Raw genomic sequence first — 12,202 nt, 5'->3', positions numbered from 1 at the left:
AGTTTTGCACAGGCTATTTATAATAATGACTCTAGGTGAAGCATGATTTGCTACAGCTGTATGCTGAGAAAGGAGCCAGAAAAGTAAGAGAAGTCAAATGGCATCTCTTCATGTTGCTAACTTCAGTCAGACTTATGTACAGACTAACAGAAAGCTTGAGGTTTTTGGAAGAACTGAGGCATTGAGGAAAAATATCTAAGCTTGTGAAGCCAATTGAGACCAGTTTGAGACAAATTGAGACACTGCTGCTGGGTGACAAACCCAGGTGGGTGATGGCTGGCTGAGAGCCAGGTGCCATACTGTGCTGCAAGTTCGAGTTGGGCAGCACCAGCTTGACCAGGAGCTCTGCTGAGAAGGAAAAGCAAAGTGGTAGCAAATCAAGCTGCACTGGATGCTTGGAGACTCCCTGTGCACCAGTTCTTTGCTGGCTAACAAGGTGCCAAGAACTGAGGGAAGATGCTGGCAGTACCAGCTTCCAGCCAGGGTTTTGCTGCTCTGCCTTGGCAGCCGTTCTGTATCACAGCTCCTGATCCCTTCTGCAGGATGCTGTTGTGAGGCCAAGTGTTTGCTTCAGCATTTCGCTGATCACCAGACTTAATGCTTCACATATTCCCCCTCTGTCGCTTTTTTCCCAGATTACCAGGTTCTGCACTGGAATGTGAGCCTCAGCTGCCCTCCAGGGTCACCTCAGCAGATGCAGTTTGCTGTGCTTGTTGGTGTAGGGCTCTGCTCTGGAGACTTTCTCCCTTGATGGTGGCAGTCAAGTGACATATGTCCATAGTGGCTGCAAGGCCAGTGCTGTTCAAGGATGGTCCAGAAACTGCCTGTAATCCTAAATTCTCTCTACCCCTCTCCTAGAGCACCCTTGAAGCTGTTTTTGGAGGAAGCAGCTTCTCTTCCTCAGGTGAAAACCTAGGGTGCATTCTGCATGGATGGATCTGCCTGAGTTCACAGGCACAGAGTTTTCTGTCCCATCTGCCTTGCTGCAGAGCCATAGGTTCACTGGCTTGCAGGCAGAATACCCTGCAGTGGTTCTGAGGAAGGAAGGCCCTGGTATCCCTTGCTGCAAAAGCAGATGGGATTTGCAAGATGGTAGATGAAGCAAAGTGCAAATAAAATGCAATGATGGCTCATGGTGAATAGGAACACACCAAGCGACCCATCAGCAAATTTGTATTATTGCAAGAGGTTGCTAAAAAGGATTACATTATTCCTGAGTATGTGGGATTAGAGAGAGGAACCCAATGCTATGTGGTTTGAGGTAAGAAGACTGAGGAAGGGATTGCAATGCTGCCCTGAGGAGAAGAAATTGCTGTAGCTATAGGCCTTTGCTCTGCATCCTGACTCATCTTCTGGAAAACAAAAGGAATTCCCTTAGAGGAGAATGCTGTGCGTCACCCACAGCCAAAAAAAAAAAAGGAGTCATGTGTTTCCTTGACAGCTCATCATCTTTGCATATTTTTCCTGCTGAAGGAGAGTCCTTCACCCAATTGCTGAATGGTTTTGAGTATTTTGAGCGTGCCTGGGGTGCCAGGATGTTAATTTCAATAGCGTTGTTTAAATAGATCATAGAAGTAATGGAGTCAGTAAGAATTTTTGATAGGGTTACAGATACAAGCAGGGCCATTTCCTTCAAGTCAGTATAGTTACTTGCATAAGAGGTTTCTTACCACTTGAGTTACAAGTTTCTTACCAGTATACTTCAAAGCTTCTAAATTAGAGCAGCTCTTTCAGTACCTGAAAGCTTTCTTCAGGAAATAAATTCTTCTACAACTTTATTCATGAATTAGTATTCATGCACAGCAGGTGAGGATGAGAAGGAAATTATAACATGGAATATAAAGAGAATACGTAAGTGTTATATTACAGACAGCAATACCTGGGGCTCCAGCATTGGCTTTTGGTAACTCTGCATTTCTTCATTATTAGAGATTTTTTCCCCTCTTTCTCTTAGTTACTGACTAGCTATATTCACATGTACTTGGAAATCCTTAGTGAATTCATAAGCTACAAACAGCATACCTACTTAGGAGCTGATTTCAGTGTTTGTAGGATATGCTTCAGTGTTTGTAGATATGTAGTCAGCCTAAATAAACAGTTTCTTTTTTTTTTTTTTTTTTTAATTTTTCAAAGCATCAACCCCCCAAAGCAGCAGTCTTGAAAAAGGGTGAATTTTCAAGCTGACACTGCATAAAATAGGATATACAAGTGTTGCTTGGAATAGCTGGAAGAAATAGCAGTAAGTAACTGGCTATAAAGAGTCCAGGTAATCCTGCTGCTTGCACGAAGGCTGAAATTGGCATTTGCTGATTCCTTTTGACTCAGAAAAAAAATACCTGGTGCCACTTGAAGAGAAGGAAGTAGAGCACTGGGCAAACACTGATCTCTGTCAATTTGTAACAGAAGAAGGAAGTCTCTTTCTCACTGAGGGTCAAATCAATGTTGTTCCAAGTCATGTAACAACATTAAATTCAGATTTGCTTTTGACCCTGCCTATGGAGTACCTCTGCACTATGTAAACATTTTGTATGGGTTCTTCACCTCTGAACAAGAGTACAGCATTCCTGTTAATGTGAGATAAAAGTCAAAAGATTCTTGCTCCCTGTATTATCACTTGCTTCTGTGTAACTTGGTATGCTTTGTTTCAAATAAAAGCATACAAGCTGAGGGAGATCTTCTGGGGTTTGACTGGCATAAATGGAAGTGTAGGTTTGTAAGTAAAATCATGATCTCTGATGAAAATGGTACTGACATTTGAGGCAGCCTACATCTTCTGCTTCTATTGAGTGTCAGGTAATCCACAATTAATGTTCTAGAAATAAATCTGTCAATTGGTAGAAGCAGCAGCAGCAGGTTGGTAAATGCTGCCTTTTGATGATAAAGCATTGAAAAGTTTCTGGCTTCAAATGGAAAAAGGCAACAGTAGTTTGCATAACAAAACCAACATTTTTGTCCAGCTTGCAGAAGGGAGTGGCAAAATGTTAGATTTTACTACATACTCATGCATTTGAAGCCATCTTTGCAGAACTTCACTTGGCTCTGAGCATCCTGGATGCCTCCACATGTGTGTGTTAGACTGTCTCCCTCTTCTGCATCTTATCTTTCTCCCAGGTGTGCTGCAACAGAGGCAGGTCATCCAAAACTAAGAGGGGAGTCCTGAAATCAGAGACAGCCCTTGACTGTGGCTGCATTGCTACTGCCTGACTTCATTCTCTGACACCCAGCAGCCTGGGCTCTTTCTGAAATTCAGTGTTAGACACAACATGGCACCTCTGTTTTAAAAGCAATGCATTCTTTGCTGAGTGCCCCTCCTGTTTAAATTTTTCATTCTGTCTCAATTAAAAGCAAAATTATGTTAAAAAATACCTTATACTGGTTTTGTACTTTGGCTAAGTACCTTCCAGTTCAGCTGAATGCTTGTGTGCAGCCTAGTGTTCACCAAACAGAAACAGAAAATCATGTGCACCCTTCTGCTGAAGTGGTTGGGCTTTAATGGAATACCTTTTTTAAATCTCTGGTTACCCTGTTGTTTTCTGAACCATCTCCACCCTCTCTGTCTTAGTAATAATAGCCTCTACAGACTGGAAATGCATCATCTGCAGCTATTTTGTAATTCATTGGATATAGGATGTTTTATGATGCTTTGAAGACATCAGAAAATTGGAAGTACATTAAAGTGAAAGCACTTTCATGTTTAGGGGTTAGGCTGTGAATACTTGTAGTGGAAAGGATTGTAACACAGTAGAAGGACAGGGCTAAAGCTATGTTTTTCCAGCTGCTCTTACAGAGTGGAAGTCCGTGATTAATGTGTAATATGTCGGTGGGCATTCCAGAATTACACAGCATTACTCTGAGGTTTTGAAAGGCTAATGAAACTTCTTGTAATACATGGCAAATTATATCCTTTGGCAGACCTCTGTGTCGGCTATCAGCCTAGTCTGAATGTGAGTTTTAAACTCTATTGGCTCTTTGCTGTATCCTTCTAGAGTTGTGAGAGTCATGTAAACAATTTTTGTATGCATAATTTTATTCTTCCATGGCCACATGAATGTTTTTGTGTCTCTGGGCAAAGGGAGTCTAAGGATAATGTATTAAATGGTTGGTTTTAAGACTGGGTAAGGAAGGTGAGCAGTTGGAGTTGCACTGTCAGTTTATTTTATGGAGAAAAAGCCTGCCAGCTTTCTGCAAGCCTGACTTGGGGCAGTATAGCATGACAGCAGCTCCTGTGCTTGTGGGAGCACAAATGAGATGATGCCACCACAGGTGGGTTGGACTGCCCAGAGGAAGTGAGGTCCCTCCTTTCATGGCTCATATAAGGGATCTAAATATTAGCTTTTTTTTTTTTTTTTTTTTATTTGGCATCAAAACTGTAAAGAGATAAAATTTAAATGGGCTGAGTAGCAACTATGTTGTCCTGAAGCAGACACCCCACTTTGTAAGTGGATGTGTTGTTCATCCCTTGTGCACTCTGACCAAGGCAGCTGCTGTGGATCATTGATGGACAGTGCCCAGGGATGGGGAGAACATGTATGGTTCTTCTCCCCTTTTTCAGGGAAGGGTGCTTTCTGCAACTTTTTAACCTAATCTGGTGATCAGATTTACCTAGTCTGGCAGGCTCTGTCTTTGGGAAAACCAGTGTTGTTTTGTATGGCCTAGAAAAGACTGATGGGGTGTGTTGGCAGTGAATGGCTTTACAAACATGAAAAGATTGAAGAAGGATGAGGAATTGACACTAGGTCCTCCCCCTGTCATGTTCTTAATTTTAATTAAGTGTAATTGGTAATGGTATAGGCATCCTTAGCATTTATCTGAGTTTACAGTGTCGCAGAAGGGACTTGTGGATATCAAACAGGGCCATCTAGAGCTGACTGCCCAGGAGCATGTCCAGATGGCTTTTGAGTATCTGCAAGGATGGAGACTCCACAGCCTCTGGTCAACCTGTACCAGTGCTTGGTCACCCTCACAGTAAAAAGAGTGTTTTCTGATGTTTGGAGGGAACCTCCTGTGTTTCAGCATGTGCACGTTGCCTCTGGTTCTGTCACTGGGCGTCACTGAAAAGATGCCCCTTAAGCCTTCATCTCCAGGCTGCACAGTCCCAGCTTCCTCCATTTCTCCTCTTATGAGGTGCTCCTTTGCCTTAATCATCTTTGTGGCCCTTCACTGGACTCTCTCCAAAATGTTCCTCTCTCTCTTGTCCTGGGGAGCCCAGAAATGGCCCCAGCACTCCAGATGTGGCCTCACCAGTTCTGTGTAGAGAGGAAGGACCAGCCTCCTTTGACCTGCTGGTGTTGCTTTGCCAAAAGTTTCCCAGTTTCTACCTGGTTTCTGAGCCCTGCAGATTTGTGGGGATGCCACAAGTTCTTTTCCTGAAATTCCTTAGTGTGGAAAGGACTGGGATTTTTTGTGCTATGTGAGGATATGTACAAATAACAGAAGTTGAAGGAGGATATCAGTGATTGATTAGTATCTCTTCATTATACTTTCAGTCATATATGTTTCCCTGCTATTTCTGTGAAATTTTTTGAGCTAGGTTGTCTTGGTTATGGCACCTCATATACAGCATATACCTCATATACAGGAATGTAAATCCTTGGGAATTACTGTTTTGGGACTCATAGAAACTTGTTGATGCTGAAGAACAGAGCCAATTAAAATGATAGAAATATTAAGAGTTATTCTCCGTATTTTTTGTTTAAGGGATCTTTCAGTGTTAGTTTAGGGTATTAAAAATGTAATGATGAATGCACTTTTCCTGTAAGGGGAACTCAGATGTACTTTCAAGTCAGAAAGGAGAAAATGTGTTTAGGATTGCTAAATCAAAGCAAACACAGAAGTGCTGCTTCTCTCTTGCTTTAGTTTATTTTATCGGGAGCACTTTTTGTATCTGTACCTCTATAGCCTTTTTTTTTGTGAGATGGAAAGATAAAACCATCTTCAGTTCTGCTGTTACTTGTGCTTCTGTAATACTTGTAATGGAGTGCTTAATTTTTTATTTTCCTCTCTGTTTTTTTCTTACAGTATCAAGCTTTTGGCTGTGCAGGAGCTGGTGGACAGAGAAGCATTGGAAAAGGTATTTTAAAAATATATCTAATACAAATGTCATAATACATTCAAGCTCTTAGAGCCTTCTGTGTTAGTAGAGCTCCCTAACTTTATGGAAGATCATGTGGCATAAACTAGGAAATCTTTCTAGCTACACAGTACACAAAATGAGAGGGATGAACATGCTTTTGGTGTTTTCTGACTTTACAACTGGCTTGGGGTAAGCAGTGCCAGTGGTGTTTCAGTCTTGTGCTTTGTCACAGACTGGGGATGAGTTTCACAGAGGTCCTGAGTACAACACAGTTAATTCAAGAGGGGGATCTCTTCACTGGTTTTGGTGAGCTCTGATTTTGGCCCAAAGAGGTGGATTTTGTTAAAAGGTGGGGACAGAGGAGTAGGAAGGTGGTACTGTAGCATTTTCCAAGTGAAGATGATGTTCTCAAAAAAGGGTAATATTCAGAAATTGTTGCTTGCAGCAATAAGTTTCTCTGGCACCTCACACCCCATACACTTTTCACCTTTCTTTTGGTCTTGCACCTCCCTTTGGCCCAAGGCTTCCTAAAATAGACCAGGGTACAGAAGCTTGGCAAGGGTACATAGCCTCAGCCTAGTGGGAATGGCTCTTGGGGGCATTGTCTGGAGCTTTGCAGGAAGCTCTTCAGAAAGGCTCAGCCCTAAAAATTATCTTTTTAAATCGAGCTCTCTGAATATTTGATATCTGCTTTCATACAATGCCAAGCTTAAAGAATTTAAAAGGCCAGCTTACCCTCTGGAAAACAACTGGGTGGAATTATATAAGTTCAAAGAAAATTGGTTTCTTAATTTGTTTAAATATAGGAGGGGAAAAAAGTAAACAAGAACAAAATCCCTTGTCCCACCTGCTTGCAGAGTCAGGTTTTGAGAACATGTGCTGACTTATTGCAGGAATACAGAATATTATTAAACTATAGTATTTTAATATTCTTTGTAACATTGATTTTTATGGATTTTGAAGGGAATTTTTCTTTAAAATAGCTATGGACATGATAACCTGAAAGTTTTTTTTCAGTGGGACACTTCCTAGTCTGTCATAGATGGTTATGAACTTTTTAATCGTATTTCTAAAATTCAGTGCTCAGCTTTGAAACTGTTGTTCTATATTTTTGACACTTGTATGGAGAAAAAAAGTGAGTAGAAGCACGCTGGTGAGCTGCTAGCACTGCTGTGCCCCTGAAAAGACTCAAACAAGTACAGGAGTCTTTGTACTGCTGAGTAGCTCCACTAAATTAAATCACATGGAAATCATGTGTGTGTGCAGCCAGTCTCTTGAGAACCAGGGCCTTGAGACAGTATCAGACAATTATCTGGCACTACAGATCACAGTTCACCATCACCTTTTTAAAATGGGATGGTGGCCAGAGGAGCAAAACACATGAAAGAGCAGCCTGGGAGAAGCTAATTGAACTACTGGGGTCTTGAGAACATGGCAAACCTCCCGTGGGTGTCCTGTGGAAAGCTTTGCCCTCATGTAGTAGAGTGCTGCTGTGCTTCAGAAGCTGTCCATCAGTTATTTACTGATGGCTTACAGCAGAAGGGTTTAATGCCATTCCAACTATCTTAGATATTTTATTATCTTTAAGGGTTTGGTTTTTTTTTCATTTCTTTTTCTTTTTTTTTTTCCGTTTTTTAAAATGACATTAGTCATTGAAAATAAATTAATCACACCATGAAAATCTTTGTGTGGTGCAATGATTATTTGTTTAATTTCCTAAGCTCTAATCTTAAGGCAAATTTGGCCAAAATGATCCCTTAAGCCAAAGATCTACCACACTTGGCTGCCGTTACACTTGGGGCTGCTGAGACAAAAGGGATGGTTGGCTGGGTTTAATTACAGCTCATCCTTGCTTGGGAAAACCTTGTTTGACCTTTGGATGCTGCTCATCAGCTGACTTGTTTTTCTGCTGTGCCACGAGCACCTGTAAGCACTGTAGAAAAAGGATGCTGCTTGTGGAGCTGCACTCACTCCAGCACCACACTTGCTGTCATTATGAGAAAAGGGAAAATAACAATTTATCTTGGTGCAGCAGGACCAGGTCACATTAGAAGAACAGTCTTTACCTGGAGAAAATTCTAGGTCAGGTCAGAGATGTGTTTGTTTGTGTTATTGCTTTGGCTGTAGCCCATCAGACTCGTTCAGCACATGCTCCATGTGAGCTGTCTCACCAGCAGCTCAAAGCTAAGCACGTGCTTTTTATCTTACCTGCATTTATCTTATCTGCATTTTATCTTACCTTGAACTTTCAAATTGCTCTGTTTACTTCCCCCTGCCTTCTCGCTGAGCTTCCCCACGCCTGCTGTGGGGCTGTGTTGCTGCTGTGCCTTTGCTTCAGAGATGCTGCTGCCATTTACTGGGGCCAGAAATGAATGCAAGCAGCAAAGTGCCACAGAAGGGCTTGCAGTCAGTGACAGCCTTGTCCCCACAAGGGTTCAAGGCCACTCAGGCTTTAGAAAGAAGAATCTCGGGCAGGCAGCTTTGTTGGCGCTGTGTCCTGGAGGAAGCATCTCCTCCAGAAGCAGAGCTCTGGGAGAGACCCCCAGGGATGCTCTTGCCCCAGTGTGTTTTTAATACTTTGCTGGATCTAATTTTGGTAAGTCCTTAATTGCAGATGAAGAATTGTACTTGGCTGGTGTTAACCATCTTTATTTGGGGAACGGGAAAAAATAATTCTCCCGAGGAACATGCTGTTTTTTATAGTTTAAAAATTAATCTGTTTAAGTAATTAGCAGATTGAACTGCCTGACCAGGTGACATTTCACACGGGCTGCTGTTTTAGCATTTATATCCCTAGTCCTTTTCCATAGGCAACAAGTATGCCAAAATGAGTGTTCTCATTGGTGCTGGATGCCAGTAGGATGTGCAGGAAGAGTCACCCATATTGTAAGACAAAATATTCTTTGCATTCTGTCAAATTTCCCCCCACACACACCCTGCACTTTTCAGGTGTTACCAGGTAGGCTACTGAGGAAAATTAAATAATCTGTACAACAATATTATATTTAGTTAACCCCTGACAGGTTTTTAGAAGGTAAGCCTGCTTTGGGAGTTAACTTTTGGGAATTATTTTCCTGTATGTGTCTTAATTAGCAAGTGGCATTACTCAGGATGAGAAAGGACTGTGCACTTGAGGCTACAGACACCAGTTTGTTTGTTTCACATCTAGGAAATGCAAGTCATGTAACTCCGATCTGCAGCATGAGGAAGTGGAATTTCTTTGCAAAATGAGGATTATTCTGCTTGCAGTTGGAAGTGAACTAACTAGATTGGCATGAAAGTTATTCTAGATGGGCTAAAGGACAATGAGAGTTGTAGTGAGACTTGTGATTTTGTTCAGTGGTGATGTTCTTGAAGCTGATGATAAATGGCAGCTTAAAATCAGGATAAGTAACAAGAGGTTTCATTTTAAAGGTCTGTCTGGTGGCAAATGGTGGCAAATTTTTGCACTGTGAGCTACATCCAAGAGGTCAGTGAGAAGACCAAAGTAATTATCAGTAGGCTTTCATTGTCTGTTTGGAAACCTTAACCTTCAATGGGGAAGTTTTGAGGAATATCACAAATCAAAAGGGATTGAAAGTCTTTCTCCTGTTATTTGGGGAGAGTAGTTGTTGTAAAGCACCTGTAGCTGTGAAGCCCAAGGTGTTAACATTCATGAGGGACCAGGAAAGGCAGCAACGTGGGTCCTAGCCATCTAAATTCATTCCTTCTATCTGCTGGCCAAATGTTACAGGGTCATACATGGGCTGTTTCTCCTGATGTGGACATGAAGATCTGGAATGGAGTGATAGAATGAGAAAACTCAGATCAGCCTTCTCCTCCAAATTCATCTTTTTTTTTTTTTTTTTTTTTTTTCATGTGAAGAGTTATTTCTCGTTCCTCAAAGAGAATGTCTTTATCCTGTTGAATAAAATGAAAAGCTTGACACTGTAAGGAAACAATCCCTAATCCCTACAGTCTGTGTTCAGGATTTTTCACTTTCTTTACCTCCCTCAGCTGTGCTAGTGGCTGGAGTTGTCTTCCATGATGAGGAATCCGTTCCCTTGGTTCCCTCACCCATAAGACCAGATGTCTGTATCTGGGTGATGCTCACTAGAGCATCCTTCCCATCATGCAGAGTTTTCGTACTGGGCCTGAGGAATCAATGCACCACAACTGGGGTGGCACTGAGCAGCTGGCATTATTTTAGTAAAAGAAAATTACCCTGCCTATGATCAATCAGAAGCAGCTTTTGTCTGTGGGGAAATGTGGGGACCCAGGAGATGAGAACAAAAGGGAGTGCTTGTTTCTTTGTAGTGTCATTGCTTTAATAGCGCAATTTCAGCTACAGTCAAAAATGAGTTTGTAAAATGCTGAGCTGCCCTGTGCATTCCCTGCTGTAACCTTCTCCTTTCTACAAAGAGCATGGAGAATTTTAACTAGAAATTTGCTTTTGTTTTCTTGATCCAGTCTACTGTTTCCTCCAGATATTATCTGAACATAAAAAGTATGACGTCAATTGAAGTTCCAGAATTTCCAGTATGAAATGCATCTGCTGGAGGTTTTTATTTATCTTTTGTCTGCTTTTGAGTAGATTGAGCCAGATCAGTGTTTAATCATGATTAAGCCCATTGTAATCTCTGTTCTTTATAAAAAACCTCTGGGAGCAGGGCAGGTTGTTTATTTGTGAAAGGTTGTCCCTGGGAGCTTGTTGGTGTTTGAAAGAGTGGTACTGTTTTCTGTGTTCAGGGGTAAGCATAGGCACATCACTTCTTGCTCACACAGATATAAATATGTTTTTGTGTGCCTTTGCTGGGGTGGTTGGAAGTGAAATAAAATATGCCTTGACATGAAGCAGCTGGTCCATGTCTGGCCTGTCAACATTTCCTCCGTAAAAGCATCAAGTGGTGGGTGGTCATGCAGTCAGTGCTGCCCTTTCAGGCAAGCATTGTTCCCTGTGGATAAGCCAGCTCTGCCATGGATCTACCATTGATGTTTCTTGATAAGAAAGAGCAGGGAAGGGCTGTTGACACCTGCCCTTGGCAGGGTGAGAGTTCACCACTGCTGTCTGAGCTCTCCAGCCACTGGGGTCGGATCACCTGGAAAGGATGTGTTGCCCACACAACCCAAGTATCTAAACTTGCTGCTGTTACATTTTTTTGATAGTGCAATCATGCAGTAGTTCCAGAGAGGTGGGGAAGAGTTGTGGCATGGTGGAATTAAGAAGAAATCACAGTTTTAGCAGTCACCTAAGGTGACTGACTGAACAGAGTTGGGAAGCAAACCTCAGCGTCCTGAGTCCCCAGGCACTCTTCTAACAGCAAGACAGCTTTTCCCTTGATGTGATTTGTCTTTTTCTGCAGCAGATATGCACCCCAGAAATGCAGTTAGTTCAGGATTGAGTCTTTGTGTGCATATTTTTAAATGCCATAATCCTCCTATACAGTAGGATCTATATCTGTATAGTAGGACCCCATCTTGCTTTGCTTCGGAGCTATTGACTTGATCTCAGAGGTCTTTTCCAGCCTCAACAATTATGCTATTCTGTGAAAAAATTCTTTCATGTGAGGTTGATGAGGTGCTGGAACAGGTTGCCCAGGGAAGTTGTGGCTGCCCTCTCCCTGGAAGTGTTCAGAGCCAGGTTGGATGGGACTTGGAGCAACCGGATCTAGTGAGAGGTGTCCCTGCCCACGCAGGGGGATTGGAACTAGGTGATCTTTAAGGCCCCTTCCAACACAACCCATTCTATGATTCTATTCAGTGATTACAAAATACTATTAGGCAAAAGGCAACAAATTAATTAGTTGTTGTAAATGAGTTATATTTACTGCCTATTTTTAGAATTGTCCTTTCCAGAAAGATGGTGAACCCTTTGAAACTTAAGGACTTTTGGATGACCTCTAGAGTCTGATAACGAAACAGCAGTCTTGCTTTCAGAAAACAGGAAAAGGAGATGTAGACTTTGACACTGACTCACTCAGGACCTTTGATCAGTCTCTTCCAGCCCTGTCGCTGCCTCATTTTGCGGATCCCCTTTTCTAGCCAGGAGAGGTGGAGTCAAGTCTCTCATTGTCTCCTTTGTCTAGTTCAGCCTTGGCATGGATTTTTGTATAATTCATCAGCTGAAATAGGTTCCTTTGAATCCACCAT

General features: G+C 42.1%; 1 protein-coding gene across 1 annotated transcript in view; it reads left to right on the top strand.

Moving 5' to 3' along the window:
• The window catches only part of EEPD1 (endonuclease/exonuclease/phosphatase family domain containing 1), a 63,449-nt gene that overhangs the window by 30,006 nt on the left and 21,241 nt on the right, over positions 1–12,202 (top strand). The window contains exon 2 of the mRNA XM_071736052.1: positions 6,019–6,070. Coding sequence (XP_071592153.1) covers positions 6,019–6,070 — 52 coding nt within the window. The remainder of the gene's footprint in view (positions 1–6,018; positions 6,071–12,202) is intronic.

The sequence above is a fragment of the Heliangelus exortis genome, chromosome 2 (genome assembly GCF_036169615.1).
Source record: "Heliangelus exortis chromosome 2, bHelExo1.hap1, whole genome shotgun sequence".
Classification (NCBI taxonomy): domain Eukaryota; kingdom Metazoa; phylum Chordata; class Aves; order Apodiformes; family Trochilidae; genus Heliangelus; species Heliangelus exortis.
The sequence above is the reverse complement of the archived record's forward strand: the minus strand, read 5'-3'. Positions and strand labels throughout refer to the sequence as shown.